General features: G+C 40.9%; 1 protein-coding gene across 4 annotated transcripts; it reads left to right on the top strand.

The window, feature by feature from the left end:
- The first annotated feature begins 285 nt into the window (after positions 1-285).
- On the top strand, positions 286-22351 carry tra2a (transformer 2 alpha homolog). Of its 4 annotated transcripts, none has more exons than XM_080206924.1 (9): positions 287-461; positions 9850-9983; positions 12271-12439; positions 13075-13221; positions 15761-15949; positions 16222-16337; positions 16422-16529; positions 21383-21456; positions 21583-22351. In XM_080206924.1, the coding sequence occupies exons 1-9, from the start codon at positions 426-428 to the stop codon at positions 21591-21593; spliced, it is 984 nt and encodes a 327-aa protein (XP_080063050.1). In that variant the 5' UTR covers positions 287-425; the 3' UTR covers positions 21594-22351. The 4 variants fall into 4 exon arrangements, with proteins under 4 accessions (XP_080063077.1, XP_080063050.1, XP_080063069.1 ...); XM_080206943.1 differs by having other exon boundaries at positions 16425-16529; XM_080206951.1 differs by lacking the exon at positions 21583-22351 and having other exon boundaries at positions 286-461; positions 16425-16529; positions 21383-21467.
- The last annotated feature ends 2069 nt before the right edge of the window (positions 22352-24420 follow it).

Here is a 24420-nt window from a genome sequence, read left to right on the forward strand (position 1 = left end):
AATGTCCGCTCAACGACTTCCATTTCCTGGTAGCCGCGCCGAGCCTTCAAAAAAAAACAGGCCAGCGACAAAGTACGGGGGGAGGGGGGGAGACATAAAAACATTAAAGAAGGGTCAGCCGATGCTATCCCCATGACAGTTCCCTGATAGTACTGTGTTTTCAAGACGCCAGCGTTGACAAGGCCAACGTTGTATTTGAAGAGAGTGCCGCGCGCGCGTCGCCCACGGCGATGGGCGGTTGTTGGGTGACGTCACAGAGGCCGGGCTCGAGCTGGGGCAGCCGCCATATTGTGAGGAGAGCGCGAGGGAGCGGCTGGGGTTGAGCGGAGGGGAGAGCAGAACTAAGCGGGGGATTCACGTACTCCTCACACCAGCATACACACACAGATATATACATATAATCTCTATCATTCACAGACACAAGGATGAGCGACATCGACGAGACAGCCTACGAGGGGAGGGTGAGTGGTGCGAACTATTTGTCAAAATAATAAAGGGGTTTTATAAGTATTGCGGGAAGGGAGGATAATTTATACATATGTATTTATAAAACAAAATGGAGATTGAGGCGATCCTGGGCAGTGAGCTCCGTGCCCAACGTGGCGCTTTCTGAATGCGGTGGGCGATTGTCGTCGATCGAAGTCACAGGCTTCACATTAGACACAGGCCTCAGATCGAGCGCGAGGAAGCTAGTTTGAGAGAAATCGACTAAAAATAGAGGGGGTTATTTTTTTTACTGTCTTATTGGTCTTCTATCGTGAAAGGGAACCGATCATAAGCTCGGTTTCACATCAGTGGTGTCCGACCGTGACGAGCGAACCCTCCAGTGCGTGGACTCGGGTTCTTTTGTCTTTGTGGCAATTTAATACCTTCTGTCTCCTTTCGGTTTATGTGGGTGGGGTGCTGGTTCAGTGTCGCTTCTTAGAGATTTGTTTTACCGTCCTCTGGGCCCGAATGCGATTCGGGTTTTAAGCATTTAAAACGGTTAAGAAATGAAAATTCAACCGCCTGGCCGCGTGCCAGGATTTGTCCGCCCCGCACAGCCTGCCGTCCCTCCCGCCTCGTATCACTCTCCCCCCCGCCCCTCCTCTCTCCCCCCCCCCCGCCTCTCTCTTCCCCCCCCCCCCCCCTCTCTCTCCCCCCCCCCCCGCTCTCTCCCCCCCCCCCGCCTCTCTCTTCCCCCCCCCCCCGCCTCTCTCTTCCCCCCCCCCCCGCCTCTCTCTTCCCCCCCCCCGCCTCTCTCTTCCCCCCCCCCGCCTCTCTCTTCCCCCCCCCCGCCTCTCTCTTCCCCCCCCCCCCCCGCCTCTCTCTTCCCCCCCCCCCCCGCCTCTCTCCCCCCCCCCCCCCCTCCCTCTTCCCCCCCCCCCGCCTCTCTCTTCCCCCCCCCCCCGCCTCTCTCTTCCCCCCCCCCGCCTCTCTTTCCCCCCCCCCCCGCTCTCTCTTCCCCCCCCCGCCTTCTCTCCCCCCCCCCCGCCTCTCTCTTCCCCCCCCGCCTCTCTCTTCCCCCCCCCGCCTCTCTCTTCCCCCCCCCCCGCCTCTCTCTTCCCCCCCCCCCCCTCTCTCTTCCCCCCCCCCCGCCTCTCTCTTCCCCCCCCCCCGCCTCTCTCTTCCCCCCCCCCCCCCCCGCCCCGCCTCTCTCTTCCCCCCCCCCCCGCCTCTCTCTCCCCCCCCCCCCCGCCTCTTCTTCCCCCCCCCCCGCCTCTCTCTCCCCCCCCCGCCTCTCTCTCCCCCCCCCCCGCCTCTCTCTCTCCCCCCCCCCCTCTCTCTCTCCCCCCCCCCCGCCTCTCTCTCTCCCCCCCCCCCCCCCCCCGCCTCTCTCTCTCCCCTCTCCCCCCCCCCCCCCTCCCCATCTCCCCCCTCCCCATCTCCCCCCTCCCCATCTCCCCTGGCCCCCTTGTCTCCGCCCCCCCCTTGTCTCCGCCCTCTCCCCCCGCCCCTCCCCCCTCTTCAGCAAGTCAGCTGTAATTTGATAAGATTGTTTCAGCAGTTTAAAAAGCATTCATTTTTCAGTTCACAATGACTCTGATGGAACCAGTAAATTGTGTGCAAAATGGTAATTTGAAACCCCATGGCCAAGCTTACATTTTCTATATTATGTAAGCTTTCTGCACCCTGATTCCTTCAGTGTACTGTAGGTTCATTTTAGCTAAAGGAATTTCATTTTTTTTTACTTATGTTTTTGCATTTTGTCCTGTGGCATTTCTATCTTGTCCATTTAGAATCTGTTTCCGATTCCCCTGCAGCATGTTGCTCATCCTGGGAGTGAATGCTTCTGGTGCCTGCAGCCATCTGTCTTTGTTTGACATGTAATCTATTCTAGTGCTGCTCTCTGATCTGTATCCATCTGTTGACTTCAATTCATGGTCTGCCACTTCAGGGATGTTGCTATATTTGGGACCTAGAGCTGAGTAGTACAGTGTTAAAGCAAGATTTGTTTTGGAAATAAATCGAGGGAAATTTTTAAAAGTCTAGTGCTTCAGGAAGTCATAGTTCAGGTCTGCAGCTCTTGAAAATGAGCTGAATGCTCATGATCAAAATAATGAACGTTGAGTTGCTTGAACAGGCTCTGAAGCCATGCACTTCATAGTGGGTCAGTGACAGGAATCTCAGCATAACTTTTTTATGCTCCATGTATCCGATGACCTCAATGAGGTAAGTTAACTTATCATGTGTCAAAAGACTTTACCTGGGACCAGTCTGATCAATACAGTTTGCACTATAATAAATGGTGCATTTACTTTGAACTGTGCCCTGATGAGTTAATTCTAATAGAAAATCTGAGGTAAAATTACTGTACACTTCACTGGAACTACTTTCCATGCTTCCATTTTGTTTTATAGAGGTACATACTCACAGGCTTACTGATGCCAGTTTAACCCTCTGAATGTTTTCAATCCTATTTAACAAGAGCGCACAGATTTGTAAATTTTGAAATGCACTTAAGTTATTTATTTCATTTATATTTTTCAGCTAGAAACATTTGGTCTTGAGACCAGGCTGCTTCTGAAAGTTCAGTTCAAAGTTGACAGTACATCAAACTCCCATTCCTGGGGTTGCCGAGGATTGGAAGTCCTCCTGGTGTTTAGACTCAATGAGGATACAGAATAATTTATAGAATCTTCATTGAAGCTTCTAATTCCTTGTTTTGTCCCATTACACTTCCATAAGCATAACACACGATACACAGTAACTTCTGTAGTTTTAAATACAAATATGATCCCTATAGAGACCAATAATTTCAAAAAAGATTCAAACACTCAGTTGGAAGAACAGCACATTGAGATTTCATATTTTGAAATTTTTACTGTCGTATGACTACAACACTATTGACTAAACATTTTCTTTTTTATCTAATTTATACTTTCAGGCTGTAGAAATAAACATCTCCTTGTTACTTATCATGCATTGCACTCAACATGCTTTGAGAGTTTATAGCAACCAGTTCATAGTTACTCCCAGTTTCCAGTGGGTTGCTTTTTTACTTTCCCAGTTGAGCAATTTCTAACCCCAGAACTATCTGTTAGTGGGCAGGTTACACTGTAGATTTCTTGCTTGAGCTCCAAGCCAGCAGATATTCCAGCCTCCTGAACTCTTAACAAATTCAGTCTTCAATCTGAGCACAGATGTCACCTGCACTGAATAGTGCACAGTAGAGTCAGTGTTTTCTCTGCTTGCAGTGGAGGCCTGGCTGGTTCTTTTGCTCTGTACGTCTCAGTTGGCTATAGACCACACTTGTCTCTGATATTCCTGAGTTAATAAGGAAGCCTGTAACCTGATCCCAAATGGTTTCCTCTATCTCTTCTCTATGCAATGGGAAACATACAGCTTTGTATCTAAGAAACACTAATGTTAATCTTTGATTCAAATTCTTCTCCATCTTAGAAGAAAAGGGATGTTTTACAGCATACCTGTTATTCTTTGTAGACTAAGAAACTGCTATCATTGTCTCCAAGCAAAATACTTTGCAGCTCCTCAAAACAGTCTTCTAACCTCTAACAACAAAACCAATGTGGCTTGTTCTCGGGCAGATTCAAGCATGTGTCACGTGAACCCCTTTATTTGCCGTGTGTTCAATAACCAGAATTAACTTCTTTAGTGTAATGGTTTTAGATTATATAATTTTTGCTATTTCCACTCATACTTCAAAATTGTTGTAGAGGAGCAATCTATACTGTAGTGAATATAGGGTTAGATTTGCTACGTTCATCTGAGAATTGCAAGACTGGTAGAGAAGTGCTGCAATTGGTCTTTGCCTCCTAGATTAGAAAAAGTGAAAGATCATTTTGTTTTGCAGTCTGGCAAAATTCACGTACTGAACTTGCATGACCAAAAACACCCACTTGAAAGAGGTTCATCAGGACTGATGAAAGTATCACATGGGAATGTCTGCATTCAGAATAATAATGATGGATTTTGTATTGGTGAGGGAGTATCATAAATAGGGGAAACTACTCCTTAGATAAAATGTTGACACTACAATGGAAAAGAAACACATCTACTGATATATTGGGGCTTGGAAAATCCTGTACACAGGGAGGCAACTTTGAATTTTTCTGCTTCCCCAGAACACTATAATTTCAAATCTTAATCAGGGCCTAGAGGCTTAGAACATAGAACACTACAGCACAAACAGGCCCTTCGGCCCACAAGTTGCGCCGATCACATCACCTACCTACCTACAGACCTATCTAATAGAACATAGAACACTACAGCACAAACAGGCCCTTCGGCCCACAAGTTGCGCCGATCACATCACCTACCTACCTACAGACCTATCTAATAGAACATAGACTTCTTGATTGTTTGAGGTAGTCCATGTGTTCTTTGAAGTTGTTGTAATCGTTCTGAAGGTAGTGGTCAACTAATCAAAATAAAGATCAAAATGCGCAAAGATATCAAGTTAGAAGACCTTATAAAGTGTATAGCAATTGATGTTACTACCTTACAGGATAGTTTAGTCAACCTCCTGGGAAACTAATAATTACTGATTCCAAAGAGATTTTTGGGGATGAAATGCTAGTGTTCGCGCTCTCTGTTCAGTAAATGGGTACTCTGCAGTTGAATCAACAGATGGTGCGACAAGCATGTTAGTTTAGTTGTGGCTTTGAATATTTCGTGTTGAAGCAAGTGTGATCTCACTTGAGTAATTTCAGTGGTTTAAATTGTTGAAGAAGTAGATTGTTGACTGTAGTTGAGTATAATCTGAATTTTACCACTTAAAGGTTGAGGGTTTTCATTGTTGGGAAATAGAATGCTTTTGGTCACAAAGTCTCAGTATTCCCATGTGTAGTATTGCCAGATTTTGAGGAAAAGTTTATGTAATAAAGTAGTCCTGTGTTTGGACACCACCTGATTGGTATGCTTCAGTACTGCCTCATTTACTCAACCTCACAGCTAATATTGTGGTCTTGCATGTCTAAATTACTATCGCAAACTGTTTAGTTTATAATTTACCAATGAATTGTTTATTTTAAAGTTAGAAAGGCCTACCTGGCAGTGCTTGTGTGTTTTTCTAAATGTATTTTTAAGTATTGTGAATCTACAGTTAAAACCGCTTAAACCTATGACCCCTACTGATGGGAGCGATTCAAATATATATTGTCTGGAGAAAGTTTGTCATTTTTGTTATCTCTTAACATTATAATGTAGAATAACCCAGAGAAAGTGAGCTCAAATCTTGTGGAAATTGAGAATCACACTCCAGTTTAAAATTAAATATGAAAATAAGATGGACAGCCAATGTAATGAGAAACCATATTAGCTTGTGGGGTAATTAGAGGACACTAGGGTGGTTAGTTGGGAGACGAGTAGGGATAATGAGTATGTACACAAATTGGTGAGAGATTCCATGGGGATTAGTTCTGGCATTGCAGCTTTTCACAGTGGGTGAGTAGAGCTATTTAGGTTTGCTAGCACAGTAACTGACATGGATGTTGCAAAATATATTGATTGATGAAGTGTGTAAAACTGGTTAATGGACTTCGATTTGAGGTTGTCTACCTTGGACCCTAGAAAGGTAGATCAAGATATCATTACCATTCAGACGTGGATTATGCAGTCAAGATACATTTGTTAACGTCATGTTTGACTAGATTGCTTGGAATTTTTTGAGGAACTAACAAGGTGGGTGGGTGAAGGTAAGGCATTTGATATATAAATGGGTTTTAACAAGGCTTTTGACAAGGTTCCATGTGACAGACAGAAATGGGATCCAAGTTAGATTCAAAATTGGCCCGTTGGCAGCAAGCAAAGGATGGACAGGTATTTTTGTGATGGGAGGTGGTTTCCAGTGGCATCCTGCGGGGCCCAGTTTTTTTGTTGTACACATCAATAATTTGGGATCAAATGTAGGGGCATGATTAAAAAGGTTTGCACATGATATAAAAATTGGCGATTGATGAAGTTGTGCATTGCAGGAAAATAATGACGAGGAATTCAGTTTGAAGAAATGGAGGTAAAAATACATTTGGGGTACATTCTTTTTGTTAGCCAGGTTTTAGAATATAAGATTGAGGTTGTTATGCCACAACTTTATAAACCCTACTAATGCCACTGCTAGCATATACAGTGTGAAGTTCTAATCACATTCTAGACTGAGGATGTGATTGCACAAGAGTACAGAAGAGATTTCTGAGGATGTTGCCAGAACTAGAAAAAAATGAGGTAAGGGTGGATGTCCTGGGGTGGTTGTCTTTGGAACAGATCAGATTGTTTTGGTGTTGGGAAGACAGTTGAGTACATTATAAGGAGCTTAGACAGTAGTTAGGAATGTTAGTAATGGTATAGATTTAAAACAATTGGTAGAAGGGTGAGAGGGACGTTGAGAATTTTTTTGCAAAGTGTTGGTATGGACCTCACTGCCTAAAGGTCTGGGGAAGATACAAAGTCTTATTCTATTTAATTGGATATGAAGTACTTTATAGTAGTACACATAAGTACTGCATAGATTTTTGTCCTGTGATCAATGCTTCCATTGGAGGCATTGTGACCATGATGTGGGTATGCCGGCGTTGGACTGGCGTAAACACAGTAAAAAGTCTGACAACACCAGGTTTTAGTCCAACCGATTTATTTGATAATAGACTCACAAGCTTTCGGGGTTAGCCCCTTCGTCAGGTGAATGGAGAGTTCTGGCCTCAGACAGAGCATATAAAGCACAGACAGTTTAGAGATTACTGATTAGAATGCGAATCCTTACACCTAACCTGCTGTTCAAGACCTGAAGTGGTTGACAATGTGAGTGGAAGGAGCATTCAGCCTCTGACCTTCGGGTAAGCATTCTCCAAGGCGGCCTTCACGACACACGACAGCACAGAGTCGCTGAACAGAGACTGATAGCCAAGTTCCGCACGCATGAGGATGGTCTCAACAGGGATCTTGGGTTCATGTCGCACTATCTGTAACCCCCGTGACTTGCCTGGGTTTGCAAAACCTCACTTACTGTACTGTCTGGAGACAATACACATCTCTGTAACCTGTGATCAGTGCTCCTTCCACTCACATTGTCAGCCACTTCAGGTCTTGAACAGCAGGTTAGGTGTAAGGATTCGCATTCTAATCAGTAATCTCTAAACTGTCTGTGCTTTATATCCTCTGTCTGAGGCCAGAACTCTCCATTCACCTGACGACGGGGCTAACCCCGAAAACTTGTGAGTCTATTATCAAATAAATCGGTTGGACTAAAACCTGGTGTTGTCAGACTTTTTACGGCATTGTGACCAACAGGAAATGTGATTTTTGATGTTGAATCCAAAACATCAAATGTTTTCACAAGGCAGCTTGATATAACACTTGAGGCGGAGGGAATCAAAGGGTATGGGGGAATGCGGGATAAGACTATTGAGCTGGAAATCAGCCATGATCGTAGTGAATGGTGGTGTAGGTTCAACAGGCCGAATGGCCTCTGGCTCCTGTTTTCTATGTTTATGATTGTCAGTCTTTTAAACAGGGTTTTGATTGGTGTTTCAGGAATCCTATACTATTTAGTTTATCATTGAGCCCTTAATGTGAAGGTATTGCATTAAATTGGACTTAATTGTGGGATTATGTTGACAATTTCCCCTTTTTGTAAATGAAGTCTTGCCCATAACCCTACCAAACCTAAATTGAAGCATCTTTGATGAGTGCAATTCAGTGTGCATTGGTGAGATTTGGTCGCAGGTCTGGAAATGTCAATCCTGTTGCATTAGTGTGATTTCTGAGGTTATTGATGATTGAGATATTGTAGAAGCTTTATTGACTCGGTATAATGGTTGGTTGGGGGGCTGGAAATTGTTGTACCGCTTAAGCACAATTTTCTCAAACATCCTAAGCTTAAGGTAGGGGTTGACATTTCCTTGCACTCAGTTATAATATATCCATAGTGGTCATAAATCATTTGCATCATCATTGGGCAGTAATCATGTTAACTATGAAGCTACTGATGTTCTCGGTATTCTGAACATGATTTGGGGCTGTTGGCAGTCTGCTATTGTTGAATATTTCGTTTGAGCAAAGGTTACTGGTTCTAGATCAGAACATTTTTTTTCAGTCGCATTATTTCAGATATTCAGCTGCTCTTGGGAAGTTGTGAAGGAGAACTAGAATTTAATAATTCTCAAAGTTGCAACGGCAAGGTTTACATTCTGAATCTGTACAGCAAAAGACACCAATGCATTACAAATTGGTTTGTACTTGAGGGTGGGCTACAATGTTGTAAGTTACAACGTTGTAATTATTTTGAACATCTATTGCACCGATCTTTGCTAATTAAGGGCAGTGGAATTAACAGCAACCTTGCATTTCCAGGACAGATATTTTCAACATCAGTTGCCTAATATCTAACTTGATGAATATTAATGTACCAGAAAATGCTTTTTCAAATGGCAAATTTCCTGAGTATATTGTATAAGGCACAAATTATTACTGTGCAGTTTTTCTCTTTGGCCTTTTTTCTGTTGGAAATGAAGAGGGAAAGAATGAAAGTTTAAGGCAGTTTCTCAGTTTCATCAGATACTAACTTTTTTTGTTGGACTATTTTTAAAACTTTACATACAAAGTAAGTAAAACCACAGGAATACATATTTGTTTCAGGCATTTATGAAGGGACTTTTTTTTTAAGTAATGGAATTATTCCACCTGCTGGTGTTTAGTTAGAAAGATGGTAGGCTGTAGTGCAAATCCAGCAGATTGTAACCCCATGCTTCATCCTACTGAATGTTCTTTTTCCATTAAGGTTAATGTTGAAGAAATGGAAGAGTATTTTCCAAGAATGTGGAAGAATAATCAAGATAACAGAAGGCTAATCACAAGTATTGCAGATCAGAAAATAAAATTTGAATGGGAAATGAACAGAAGATTGGTCAGATAGAAGAGCTTGCTTTTATAAGGCATTAATGAATTGTTTGAATTGGGAAGAATACACGGAGTATGAAAACTCTGAAAATGAAGAAATGAAGAAAATAGAAAGCAAGAGTGAACTAAAATTAAAAGAATCTGGAAAATTAAGAATCTGGAAAATTAAAAGAATCTGGAAGATTGAATGTGTCCTAGGTTAAGTAATGTATGGTTTATGTTCACGTGTCTGTATGCTCAAGTTTTAGCATAAAATGCATGATTATTTAAGAAAGTTTCATAGAATGTTGGTGATTAGGTATATATTAGTAGGGAATGTGTATTCTTTAGGAATGTGCAGTACTTGCTATGGGTTTTCTGTGCTTTAGCAGGGGCCAAATTGACATTAGTGAAGAATACTTAACCATTTTGTCCCTCTGCTACTACCTGAGACAGTATCTGAATTGTAGATGATCACTACTAAGGTTTAACAATTTCATATATAGTACAATAAATGACTTTGTTCTATCACGCCAGGAATCCCGTTCGCCATCAAAATCTCCAAGTGGGAGTGCTGGCCGTGTAAAATCCGAAAGTCGCTCTGCATCTCGCAGTCCATCAAGGGCCTCTAAACGTTCAGAATCTCGCTCCCGCTCGAGATCCAAATCGAGGTAAGTGTAAGTAGTTAGGAGGTAGGTATGATCTATGCAACATCTTACCCCTTTACCTTCCCCCTCCTCATCTTTTAAGGCCCCAAATATCTTTTCAGGTTCAACTGGTTTCACCTGTACTTCCTTCAATTTGATTTGTTGTATTTGCTGGTCATAATGTGCTCTCTCTATTGAGGAGACCAGGCGCAGACTGGGTGACTGCTTTGCCGAACACCTTCACTCAGTCAGCAAGCATGACCGCTAATCATCTTGTTGCATACCACTTTAACTCAGTCCCCTTGCTTACTTGTTATCCTCGGCCTGTTTCAATGCTCTGGTGAAGTCTGGAGCAAGCTGGAGGAGCAGCATCTCATTTCATCAACGTTGGGCACATTGCAACCCTTGGGACTCTGATGCTTACACTTGCTACTTTTTGTTGCAGTTTCTGTGGTTCTTGACACATTTTTTCTTCTAAGTTTGTGGACTCAATGTTAACTCTATTACTTTCCTGATAGATGCTGACAGTCCTGATAAGTTATTCCACTGTCCTCTTGTTTCAGATTCCAGCATCCCTACGTGTTTGACTTAGAATAATCTACGTGTTTTATTAAGGCTATATGCTTTAATGCGGATCTGAGTCTGTAATGCCTGATTCAATGCTCTGGTGAAGCCTGGAGCAAGCTGGAGGTGCACCATCTCATCTTATCAAAGTTGGGCATGTTGCAGCCCTTGGGACTCGATGTGCCTGGCAACTTTTAGATTTTGCCCTTTCTTCTCCATCTTAAACACCCTGCCCCACATCAGGACTGTCAACATCTATCAAAAATAAGCTTATGATGTTGCTATTTGGTCAATGGTATCCACAGATACCATACCACAGTGCAGATTTTCAATCTTAATCCTACTTCTCCCCCCCCGGCCACAAGTTTAATCAAGGCAAGAGCTGTTTCCCTGACTCTCAGATTCAATCTTCTGCACACCTAATCCAAGATAGTATGTGCTGCAGTCTGCACATTATCAATTATTGCCTATTCTTGACTACCCTACTTTCTAACTATTATCCTTCATTCCACTCCTTAACCCCAGGACAGTTACAATCTAATCAGCTAGTAGCTTTATTTTTATTTTCTTACTGAACATTTGTATGGTTGAGAGAAACTCTCAGCGCCTAGCACTGATCCTCCATTATAAACTTAGCACATACAACAGATTTCTGGAAATCAAATTTTTGACCAAGCTTAATTTTAAAAGATTGCTGCAGTAAGTCGCCTAATCTTGCTGCTAATTTGTATGCTTGTAAATTTTCTTAAATTCTATAATTTCTGGGTTTCTCTCAAATTGAGTTCGAGTCATCACCCCAGATGACCTTTGACTAGCAAATACTGCAGTTCTCCTAAATCGGTTGTGCTTGTTGCAAAAAGAAAATTTGTACAGTTTGCAGATTGTGGGAACAAAATACAACGGTGCCGTTCTTAGTACAAAGATTAATGCATGTTTTTTCATACAGCAATGGTACAAGTAAAGAAATAATATCTGATCTTGGCCAACCATTCACTCGGCTGCGATTTTCGTTGTGCTCTGCAGTTTCTCATAAATTGCTCTGTTTCTGTTTTATTAGTCAGCAATAATCACGGTAAAAATAGAATCATGCCACCTTCAAATGATTTTCCTTTTGCTGCACCACCAAAGCTACGGAATAGTCTGAAACATGTTGGAATTTAGCAGGCCAATTGTTAAATTGCTTCAGTCCGCATAGAAACATTCTTGTAGAGCCGTCAATACGGTGTGGTGACAGGATACAAGCTTGCTGCTATTTGCTGCCATGTTACCTGGTGCATTTTTGACGAGCAGTTTGCCATCAGAACTAGTGGCAAAAAAATCAGTATATAAAAATTTATTTTAATTCCTTTAGTCAGAGTTAGTTGATACATTGCAAGAAATGAAGGATATTTTTGTCTTAAGTGTTTTGATTTAAAAATTAAATCTCAGCGACTTACAGAATTATATTTTTTAAAATACGTTATTTATTCAGTCAGCAGAAATTGGCTTGCACAGCAGCTATTTTTATCTGTAGCTACATAGATAACATTAGATATGTATTGAAAGGTGACAATAAGTGTGGTCTGGTATAATGTAAGGAGCCTGACTGAGTCAGAATCCGGGGCTGTGCGATTGGTTTACAGTTAGAAGTTGGAACATCAAAGAAATATTTTATTATGGACTTGTATGGTTGGTTGTATCTTGAGTATGTCTGCTGTATGTTTGTGGAAATATACTAACTTCAGTGTTTTAAAAATATTACTGCCAGATCTCACTCCAGAAGACACTCGCACCGACGTTATTCACGCTCAAGATCTCGTTCCCATTCGCATAGAAGGCGATCCCGTAGCAGATCCTACACACCCGAGTACCGATCACGCAGAAGGAGCCGTAGTCATTCCCCAATGTCCAGTCGAAGGCGCCATGCAGGAAGTAGAGTAGGTTATTGTATTGAAGTAAATACAAATATAACCTCATCGGTGAGGGGTGAATAATACTTCCCTCAAGTAGACACAACTTGTAGAGTTCTGATGTTCTGAGGCGTGCACTGATGTTTGAAAGTAACTGCCACCCATTGAATTTAAATGAGAAAATTCTGTTTGAGCGCTACTGTCTTCTATTGGAAAATATATTTCTTGGTGTGATTTTGTTTGGAATGCAGAATGACTTGTGAATTTGTAATGATTTCTACAAGTGAGTGGTCATTGTCTGTAGGTGACAAACTTGTGCATTTGTAGAATATAAATTTGGATTGTGTATAAAGGTCTTAGACTTAGCATTAATGTAGCAAAATCTATACTTGAATAGTAAGTTATTCATGTGCAGTAACATTTCATTTTCTTGCACTGCAGTTTTTGGGATATGTACCAACTGCTGCCCTGATGCTACTGTTAACAACATCTTCATAAGCCTTGGATCTCATTTCATGAGCTGTCCAGGAGTTCAACCTTTCAGCTGCAGTTGTCAAATTTTCAATCTTGCCTGAGTTTATGGGCAGTATGCCACCTGTTAATGGAGCGTTTCACCTTTATTGGAGGTGGGGGAAACTCATTCTGTCGCTATTATCCTACAGACAGGACATGTATCAGCCAAACACGGAGCGTTGATAGTAGATGTGGAGAAGTCCGCTGCCAGGACTGCCCCATCGTCCCAGATGAAGGATGATTCCTGGAGGCGAGCAGGATACGGGAAGAAAGAGGGGAAACTCGGTTCTCAAAACGTAAATTGAAAACTTGCTTTCAAACAAGTTGTTTCCAGATATCTAATAGATGTGTTGTGCATTCAATCTCTCTCCAGCAACGTGTTCAATAAAATGTTGGGTCTTTTGCTAATTTGACCCATGCAAATACATAATATCAAATAAGTTGCAACTTCATTTAATTATGCTTTGTGCCCCTGTACTGTTGTCAGTCTTACACCATGTTAGTCTTTGGAATATTTTCATAGGATCAGGAGCAGTCCATTCAGCCCACTGAATCAACTGGCTCTGCAAAAGTAATTTTGCTAGTCTCCTCAACCTTCATTTCCTGCCGTTTTTTTCCTCTTCAGACAGAGACAGTTCCTTTATAAATTCCACGATTTGAATCTGGCTTTCGAACATTCTCAGGCTGTGGAATTCCAGATCTTAGCCACATGTTGTCTAAACAGAAATTCCCTCATGATACCAAGTTCTTGGATTGGAGTCCTCCAGTTCTTGACCCCTTCCACCAAGGGGCACAGTTTCTCCTCATCTACTCTGTGCAGATCCCTCATGATTTTGAACAGTTTTACAAATTTTCTCAGATATTCTTGAAAGAGAGCAAGCCCCTCTTCTGTCTATCCATATAACACATTGCAGCTCAGTGATCTGAACCAAGGCTCGGAACAGGTTCAAAAGCCTGAATGGCTGAGTGCTGTCAAGGTCTTAAACCATCAGAAAGACAGACCTCAAACTTGTAACCTGTTGTTGCTACTAAGGTGTGAATTAACATAGATTTTACATGGTAAAATTTGGTGACATCAGCTGCAGCTGATTGATGTATCAAAATTACATAATCGTGCATATAACTTGTTTATAAATAAGTACCAGTTAAACTGTCTTGCTGCAGAAAGCTATAATTGTTACTTAGTCAAATCACAAATTGTAGCTAACTTCTCAGTTTAGATATGCAATGCCCATTTGTCCCACTTTTCTTTTCCCTCTGCCATCCCATGTTATAACATCACTACAGTGACTGGTGATGCAGTAAAGGGCTATTTTGAAATTTTGGGTAGAGCTGGAGTTGGTGCAATTTTTTTATATGCTTGATGCTTATTACCAGTTTCAGAATTATGGTCAAGGCTAATATTGAAATAGAATTATAGGATGATACAAAACAGAAATAATTGAATTTGTGGAATGTAATGTCAGATAATTGTCACAGAATTGGTTGTTCAGGCAGAACCAGGGAAGGAATATGTTCAGTTATTTCAAATACAGAATCATATTTTTCTGTTTGGAGTTGCATTTGCAAGATTCTGTTCACTCTCCCAGGTAACCGTGACCTTCTGCATAAACAGTTGTGTGCTGGTACCCATACAGAAGTTAGGGAGACTGGAGCAATGGTTATATTCCAGGCTAATACTCTGGGGTCATGGGTTCACACCCCACAATGGGAGCTGGTAGAAATTATATGCAGTTATTAAATGTGAAACGTAAAGCTAATTTCAGTGCCAAGACAACTTTCATTGATTGTTGCAAAAACTCATTGGGTTCATTAATTCTAGGGGAGGAAATCTGTCATTTTTGCCCTGGTCTGGCCTATATGCAATTCCAGATTCACAGCAATATGCTTGACTCTGAAATGGCCAAGCAAGCTGCTTCGTTCAAGGGCATTTAGAGTTGGGTAATAGATTTATCAGCGACTCTCACATCCCATGAAGGAATAACAAAACGTTTTACCATTTGGTTTTAGTAAAAAATCTTTTGATAGAACGTTTTAATTTGTAGCAGTGTTTATTATATTAGTGTCGCAAGTAGGCTTACTTTAAAATTGCAATTAAGTTACTGTGAAAAATCGTCTAGTCACCACACTCTAGTGCCTGTTTGGGTACGCTGAGGGAGAATTTAGCATGGCCAGTGCACTTAACCAGAATGTCTTTGGACTATGGGAAGAAACCGGAGCACCTGGAGGAAACCCACACAGGCACTGGGACAATGTGCAAACTCTACATAGACAGTGACCCAAGTTGAGAATCGAGTCTGGGTCCCTGGCGCTGAGGCAGCAGTGCTAACCACTGTGCCACCGTGCTGCCTCAGTGGGACTTGATTCATGGGTATCATTGGGACACTTCAACTCCATTGAGAGAGTTGTACTTGACGTCCAAGTTGATTCTTGTTGAAATTTTGAATACAATTGTGTGTTGAGGGTTATCTTGAAAAGCAACAATAAGTTGAACACTAATGGGTGAGCTGCCTTTTGAAAGCTTTTTGAGATTACATACATCAATAAATGAATCCTTTAAGTTTACTTTGGTTTCCAATTAGTGGACCATGTCTGATAATTCAGATTGCCGGTCAGCAATGGATAGAATGTTGGCTGTTCGTTAAAGAATGAGCACAAAAATAATTTTAAGCAGCAACCTACAATGAAAGGCCATGCTGATTCTTTTCACAGCTGGTTTTATATGGTCAAACCTGATTCTACTTGCTGAGAAATGAAATTTGTTAAATTCATATAATTACTGGAGGATTCAGTAGCTGTAAATTCTTCAGAGTTGTTCATGCGTTGTTTTTGCAGGCTAATCCAGATCCAAACACCTGCCTAGGTGTTTTTGGTCTTAGTTTGTACACCACTGAGCGTGATCTTCGTGAAGTTTTCTCTCGGTATGGACCATTGGCAGGCGTTAATGTTGTCTATGATCAAAGAACTGGGCGTTCAAGAGGATTTGCGTTTGTTTATTTTGAAAGACTGGAAGATGCTAAAGAGGTAATAGAAAGCTATCAGAAAACAATACTTCAAATCAAAATTATTATTTTATGCAGGAGCTATATATTTATGCACTGATAGACTTTAAATTTTTGTGCTGCCAGCTTTTTGGCATGAATTTGCAGAGCAAGTTCTGATGGATCATTCCATAATTGAGTTGACTAATTTATTTTTATTAAATAAGGCACTGGAGAGCTTAGTGTTATTATTTGATGGGTATAATTTGGTGGAGAAATGTACTCGTTTTGGATTTATAATATCATCTTTTGCAGGCAATGGAACGTGCCAATGGAATGGAACTGGATGGTAGACGAATTCGTGTAGATTATTCTATTACAAAGAGGCCTCACACTCCCACCCCTGGGATCTATATGGGACGACCTACGCAGTAAGGATAAACAAATTTTTCCACTTTTTAAAATTTTGGTTCAGTTTGGTTTTTACTAATATGATTCCTTTTATTCCACATTAGCAGTAGTGGAGGAGGTGGTGGAGGAGGCCGTCGTCGAGATTCATATTATGATCGAGGATATGATAAATATGATCGATATGATGATCGAGATTATGATTACCGTTACAGGTAAAGCATTCTAAACTGTTGGAATTATGTCGTGGAAGGTGGAATTATAAAACTTGAACGTCTTTGAAATGTTAAGTGATGTTCTTGCAGAATTTTCTTGCATGCAGTTTAATCCAGATGTGAAAGCCATCTGTTTACTTGCTGCCATCTTGCTATCAGTAATGTTGCTTTACAGGGCTTTCAATTTCCACATTATTTATGGACTTCAAAGAAAAGTACCCCTCATAATCGTTCGTTGGGTGACCCTCGTTCACGTGCTGGAGTATGGAACATAGATTCATTTTTTTCTTGCCGCTGGGAGGTGTCCTTTGTTTCAAGCATCATTTGTCATGGTTGCCCTCCGGATAATCTGAACTTGTGAAATGTTTGTAGCTTTTTCCAGTTCCATTCCACCAGCACGCTCCATTACCTGCAAAAGACCTAAAACCAAATTGAATATACTTCTCCACCAAATTATACCCATCAGATAATAACACTAAGTTCTCCAATGTCTTCTTCAATAAAAATAAACAAGTCAACTCATTTATGGAAGAATCCAACAGAACTTGCTCTGCAAATTCATGCCAAGAAGCAGGCAGCATAAAAATTTAAATGCTAGTAGTGCATAATAAACCAGTGCTTCCCAAACTTTCCCATTTACCTAATCTTAATGCTTTTAAATTGATGTGACCCCAAAGTTAGAGCATGAGGAACAGTAGTGGGTATGTTTTGCTCACAGATTATAAAATTTTGAGTGAAACTTGCTTGTTCTGGTACTTGTACATCTAACGTTTCAGTTAACATTAGGACACAAAATTGCAACTTATATCCAGCTTTCTGCAAGCCACCTTGACCTCTTTCAGCGCAGACTAATTACAGGCTGTGATGAATTGGCTCTCTATAATACACATTTGCAGGAAATGCAGGAAACCTTGGTATTGATGTAACTAGGTCAGTATGCCTAATATGTTGAGGATCTGAGATTTCCACCTTCAGATGCAATTCTGACTTTTGGATTTTCACCCTTTGAAATATTTTCCCAATTTCTGTGTGCAAAGGTATTTTTGAAATGTTTTGTGCTTTAAACATTTTAAAGGGCAGCTGAGCTAATAAGCATGGCAGTTGAGCGGGAACTGACATGCTGTTGATTCTGGCATAGGTGTCTGCAGCGTTCCTGCCCCTGGTTGCTTATTCAAAGTGCTGAAGCGTTTCTTTGTTGCATGTGGTGCTCAGCCCCTATCAGGATGGGGTGATGAACTGAATGCAGATAAAGACAGTACGAGGGTGCCATGTATGTGTTGGGTATGGGTTAGAATAATCAAAATTGAGGTAATAAAGGCATAAATGAGACTTTCAACAGCAGATGAGCTGAGGCAAGGTTAAAGACGTGGAAATGGGCAATCTTCATAATGACACAGGTGTGTTTGGAAGCTCAGTCTAGGATCAGAACAGTATGGTTCAGCTATGGTTATGGATTGAAATTAATGGTTAGGGAGTCCTTCATGGAGTCTGAAGACCGTAGCCTTCCTAGTATTGGATGATATTTCTGCTCATCCGGTATTGGATCTCAAACAAGCAGCCTTTGATTTTAGGGACTGGAGGGGTTGAGAGGTGATAGTGTGGTAGAGCTGGGTGTTGTCTGTGCACATTTGGAAACTCTTTATAATACATTAAATCGATATTGAACTTTGAATTTGTGATTTACGGTTTCTATCTTGTCTCGGGTATGTTTTAACTGTCTAATCAATTGTTGGGTTTTGGATCACAGACTGGGGTTTCCTCCATTGAGGCAATTGGGAAGTTAGATTTTAAAATGTCCCACGTTTTGTTGCACAAAATTTTCAGACCTTTGTCTTCACCCGCTCTCCTCCTTCATACCTTTTATATCCTAAATCATGTTTGAATTCCACTTAATTCAACGAATAAAGTCTTCAGATACGAGGCTATCAGGAGAGTGGTTATGGTATTTGGAAAGGTTCAGGTTGTGATCGTGGAATAATAGCAGTGCTAGAAGTTGGAGTTTTTACAGCAAGTAACTTGCCTGATTTCGGCAAAGCCTGTCCCACATCTACAAGACGTAAGGTGATTTGATTTATTATTGTCACATATTAGTATACAGTGAAGAGTATTGTTTCTTGCATACTAATCAGACAAAGCATACCACACATACAGATGGAAAGGAGAGTGTGCAGAATGTAGTGTTACAGTCATAGCTAGGGTATGGAGAAAGATCAGCTTAATATGATAGATCTATTCAAAAGTCTGGGAACGGGGGAGGAGTTGGATGGTACATATATTCACACTTGTATCTTTCTCCTAATGGAAGAAGATGGAAGAGAGTATATTGAGCTACGGGAGATGTAGACTGTCAATGGATGTGACGGACTGGGCTTCATTCACAACCCTTTATAGTTTTTTAGCAGTCATGGAGCCATGCCATGTTGTGAGACAGGGAGAATGTTTTCTCTGATGCATCTGTAAAAGTTGATGAGCGTCGTAGCAGACATGTCAAATTCCTTAGCCTCCTGAGAAAGTAGAGGCATTGGTATGCCTTCTTAACTATAATATTGGCATGGAGGGACCAGAACAGGTGGTTGGTGATCTGGATACCTCGAAACTTGAAGCTCGCGACCATTTCCTCTTCATCCCCACTGATGTAGACGGGCATGTTCTCCTATGCTTCCTTTTGTCGATGACTACCTCCTTCGTTTTGTTGACATTGAGGGAGAGACTGTCGTCGCACCAGTTCACCAGATTCTCTATCGCATTCCTGTTCTCTGTCTCAACATTGTTTGAGATCCAACCCATTACGTGGTATCATGAGCAAACTTGAAAATTGAGTTGGTGGGGAATTTAGCCACACAAGTGTATAAGGGAGTATAATAAGGGGCTGAAGACTCAGCCTTGTGGGGCACTGTTATTAAGGATGATCATAGAGGAGGTGGTGTTGCCTATCCTTACTAAATACGATCAGAGGGTTAGGAAGTCTAGGATCCAGTTACAGAGGGAGGAGCTGAGCCATAGGCCATGGAGTTTGGAGATGAGTTTTGTAGAAATAATGGTGTTGAAGGCTGAGCTGTAGTCAATAAATAGCAGTGAGTTCCTCACTTGGGTATCATTCTAGTAAGTACCCCAATGTATTTTTAAACAGCCTTTTTGTCCTTTTATATTCTGAACCTGTTTAAAATTGTCAGTTAAATTGTATTGTGTCTTCCCATCACATCTTATTTTACACTTCTCTGCCTTTTATTTCATTGGCCTGTTCCACCAGTCTGAACACCCGCTTAAAGTCAGGTCAGTATGAACTGATTTATGTAGTTCATAACCTGATGCAAAGAAAGGACAGAGCCAGAATTTAATGGTAATCTTTTAATTACCAAATACAGGTTGTTTTTGAACATGCAAATACCAACATTCATTAGTTTTGTGATGGTGTTTGACTTTGTCATGGGGTAGTATTTGCTGTTTGAAGCTGTCCTAGAGTTCTGAGGTGTATTTTACACACTAACCACAATTTTAGGTTAATTGTGTATTTCTGTGTTTTGCCCTGCAAAGTAGCTCCTGCACATTGCCCAATTGTGATGTACAATAGTTTACTAAAAATTAAAGATCTCTCTGAGAGAGATACTTGGGATGTTCCATGGATTGCTTTTGGATATCTGATTTATCTATTAACAGACACTAGTGTTACATTTTTAAAAACTTAGAGACTACAGAGAAAGACAGTTTAATATATATACCCAGATCAACGTTGTATCAAAAACAGCGGTGGTCTTATACTAATCTTTGGAGAACACTATTGTATATGATACTCCAGTCAAAACAACCTTTCACTTTTTGCCCCACAGCAGTTTCATATCCTTGCTGCCAGTGTCTCTTTAATTCCAATCCCATAAACTGTTGCTAACAAGTTTGATACTTGTCAGCTTTAAGTTGGTACATCCCAACATCAGGCATTCCACCCTGTTATCCCTCTTCGTTGCAGCAAAGAACTCAAAATTAAGTTTGCCAAACATGATTTATTTTTCAATAAACCAGTATTGCCTTATTTGTTAGCCCATGCTTTTTCAAGTGCTAGTTAATTTTAACTTGTGTCTCAGTTTCCCATTCACAGGCTGACGAGCTTGTCATTGCCAGGTTAACCTGTCTCTCTTTATTGAGTGGTGGTGTAATAATTGCAGTATTAAAACTGCCACCCCTGCATCTAAGAAGGATTGGAAGATAATGAACAGAACAGTCTATCTCTATTTCCTTCTGTAACCTAAGAAGCACCCTATCCAGATCTTTGACTTTGTACTTTGAGATCTGTCAACCCCCTCTTTCTGTTTTAACCATATCCGTTTTTCCTTTTTCACTGCTCCATTGGCAACATCCTGCCTTGCCATTTGCCTTGAGGAATATATCCTGTTTCTGATTCTTACCCAACCCCACCTTTTCTTTGAAAACAATGGCAGGGTTCCCCTTTGTTAGCCACTAACCTGTTCTCAAACTGCTTGTTTCCTTGTTCCAGAATGATTTGTGTTCATGTATACAGGTTTAAATAAATACATATCTTCAAACAGCATTGATGAAAACAAAAAGCTTCCATCAAAAAGAGTTCAGGAGATAGCAATCTAGTACTCTGATAATCGTATTCACTTAATTAGCCTTCTTGTGTGGTCGGTTGAAATTAATGGACTAGTTCAGCAGGCGGGAAATTGTACATAACCTAGTTCATGTCCATATTTTAATTTTCAGCTGAGGCCACTGGGTAAAAGTTTGCGAAGTAGTACTGAAGTCAACGATGTGGCCATGTACGAGTTCCGTTGATTGGAAACTTCGGTGCCAAAGTGAAACTGTTAAAAGTAGCTAAATCTTCTGATCTTTTATTACAGTAGGCGACGATCACCATCACCATACTACAGCAGAGGATACCGATCACGCTCAAGATCTCGTTCCTATTCACCACGTAAGTACTAAATCTGAGTTCTTTGCATGGCAGGTGACTAAGAAAATTAAGACACGCGAATGTGTGTTCAAATGCAGTAAATAATATAGTTGATAATTCATAATGGTAATCACTTTTGTTTTGCAGGTCGTTACTGAACAGACTCTCCTGCTTGCTGGACAACTGTCTTGATTTTTAATCAACGTGTTACAGTGACTTTTTTTGAGGGGGTGGGGGGATATGGGGTTAAGATTTTGGTAGTTGTGCATGATAATTTCTGTGGCTATATACTGCTTTGGAAAGGCCATTCTAAAAGCTACTTGCTTGAACTGATTTATGTAGTTCATAACCTGATGTAAGGAAAGGACAGGGCCAGAATTTAATGGTAATCTTTTAATTACCAAATACAGGTTGTTTTTGAACATGCAAATGCCAGCATTCATTAGTTTTGTGATGGTGTTTGACTTTGTCATGGGGTAGTATTTGCTGTTTGAAGCTGTCCTAGAGTTCTGAGGTGTATTTTTTTTATTCAAAGAAAACCTGATGTAAACCTAGAAAAGATCAGTATATGCATTTTACAAAGCAATTCTTGAAAATGTGCAAAAGGGTAGACTGTTGTAATGTCTTTCTGAAAGATTCTTAAAAACTGATTTGCTATTTCTGGAACCTATTGGTCTAACAAGGTAATAGTGGAACATTTGAGTTAATGCCCCAGATTGAAAATGTGATGTGACAGATCTCTAACAATGTCTTCACAATTGTAAAGGATTATAAGGATTAATTTTTTTTGTTTTTAGGTTAATTGTGTATTTCTATGTTTTGCCCTGCAAAGTAGCTCCTGCACATTGACCAATTGTAATGTACAACAGTTTACTAAAAATTAAAGATGCCTCTGAGGGAGGTACTTGGGATGTTCCATGGATTGCTGTTGGATATCTGATTTATCTATTAATAGTCACTGGTGTACGTTTTCAAGAACATAGAATTTGTGTTTTCCTGTGGCTTACTTCTACCACCTTGCATGCAAAATCCAGGCCATAAACACTAATGTTTTGCTTTTAGAGCAAAATATACAATTTTTTTGATCTCTAGTAAAACAGAATAAAATGCAGAAATACCAAATTTTCATTACATGCAGACTTAACAGTTGACATTTTCATTAAGGTACGTTGCAACAGATGATACTATGTCTTGGCTGAGTGGTATTTTGACTGGACTAGTAATTCAGAATTGCATGGTAACACATGTGACTGCAGACCTACAGCAGTATGGTTGACACTTAAATGCTCTCTGAACTGGCACAGCAAGCCACCGAGTTGTAGCAAATAGCTTTTTTAAAAGTCAGAAGGAATGAAACCAAACGAATCATCCACCGTCTACCTAGTCGCTAGAAATGACAGCGGCTAACTCAGCCCTGTCAATCCTACAAAGTCCTCCTTACCTCCCACATAATGCACCAGACACTATTGTCATGATCTCTGGGTATGTTCTCATCCATTGACAGGACCGACATAGCTGGGATTGGAGACATAGTGGTAAAGTCAAGAGGGATTATCCTGGGAGCCCTTAACATCTGTTGGGAGCATTTTTTCAGAGGCTAAGTATTGAACTGGCTTTCACGTGGAGGATTTGCCTTAATAATGGCTTCACTAACACAGACATGTGGAGACAGTATTCTGGTTAAAGATGTATATTCATTGTCCAGGCCTGGTCAGTGTATGAAGGAGGAAGATTTAGAGTGTTTCCAAAACACTCTGAAATTATATTATTCTCAATATTAGAATTATACAATTTTCAAGGTCATTTGCCTGCCCTTCTGCTCACCCCAGCCCCAGTTTCAGCTGATCGTTATTAGTATGGATTATTTACCTTGGCCAATCGCATTTACCCTCTGACAGCATGGGAATATGAGAGTTCTTGGAGTCTGTTTCCTAACATTCCCTAGATTACCTTAGCTGGTGAAATGCATGTTCTGTTCATTGGACTCTGAGATTTCTAGTACTGTCCTTGGCTAGTGGATATTTATTTAGGACAGACTAGAGATCTTGATAATTGTTTTCTGTCTTCACTCAGTAGCTGTATTGTTGTAAGGAATTTTTTTTACTTGACTGCATCCCATTACACCATAGCAATGTGTCATTAGCCAAGATGTATGTTTTTAATGCAGAATATATGTTTAAATTCTCTATGTCTCTATGCAAACTACTATTGTAAAATATATTCCAGGCACTTTGACTTCTCTATGTTGTATTCACTCTGTTAGTCTTAGTCCCAGGTTATTCTGAATTCCACCCTTTTGGCTGGCCCAAGATTAGGCCAGTAAATAGAAGTTGTCAAATATGTATTCTTGGGTCCTGGAGGGCTGTTTGGCATCAGGGTACTCCTGTCTCCACACGGACTACCATTGTTGTTGCTGCGCCCCTTTGTGGACTTGACTGCTAGTGCACAACAGCATTTAGGCAATTGCAGAATTACAATGATTGCTAAGATAACAGTGAAAAAGAACACAATCCCTTATGAGAATGATGTTACCAAGGAGCCTAGCCAATCTGAAGCCCTGCCTCAGATTGAGTTTTTCAGCCTCTGGCTGACTAAATCAGTTATGGATTCTGAATTATCGGGTATATATGTATAACATTCTGGTCCAGTTAAGGTACATGTTCCACCCCTGACTGCCAGGACAAAGCCTAGTGCTACACGGCACTGAAATACCATGGTCTATATAGCAACCATCTCATTGTTGCTTTTAGTAAGGGGCAGAGGCTGTATCATTGGCAACTTTTTCCATGAGTGAGATTGGCATGGTGTTGTGCCAACCTCCCAGTCCCATGCCAGGGATGCATGATGGGAAAGAAGCATTCTACTCACATGATTGCGCATTGATGTCTCGCCAGAGAAGGAAGACGAGGAAAATGATAAATGAATGAGATCATAAATCGAAGCTAATATGATCCCTTCCACTTGGCACGGAGCCAAGGGTATGTC

This window comes from Carcharhinus amblyrhynchos, chromosome 2, assembly GCF_965287045.1.
Source record: "Carcharhinus amblyrhynchos chromosome 2, sCarAmb.v2.hapA, whole genome shotgun sequence".
Lineage (NCBI taxonomy): Eukaryota > Metazoa > Chordata > Chondrichthyes > Carcharhiniformes > Carcharhinidae > Carcharhinus > Carcharhinus amblyrhynchos.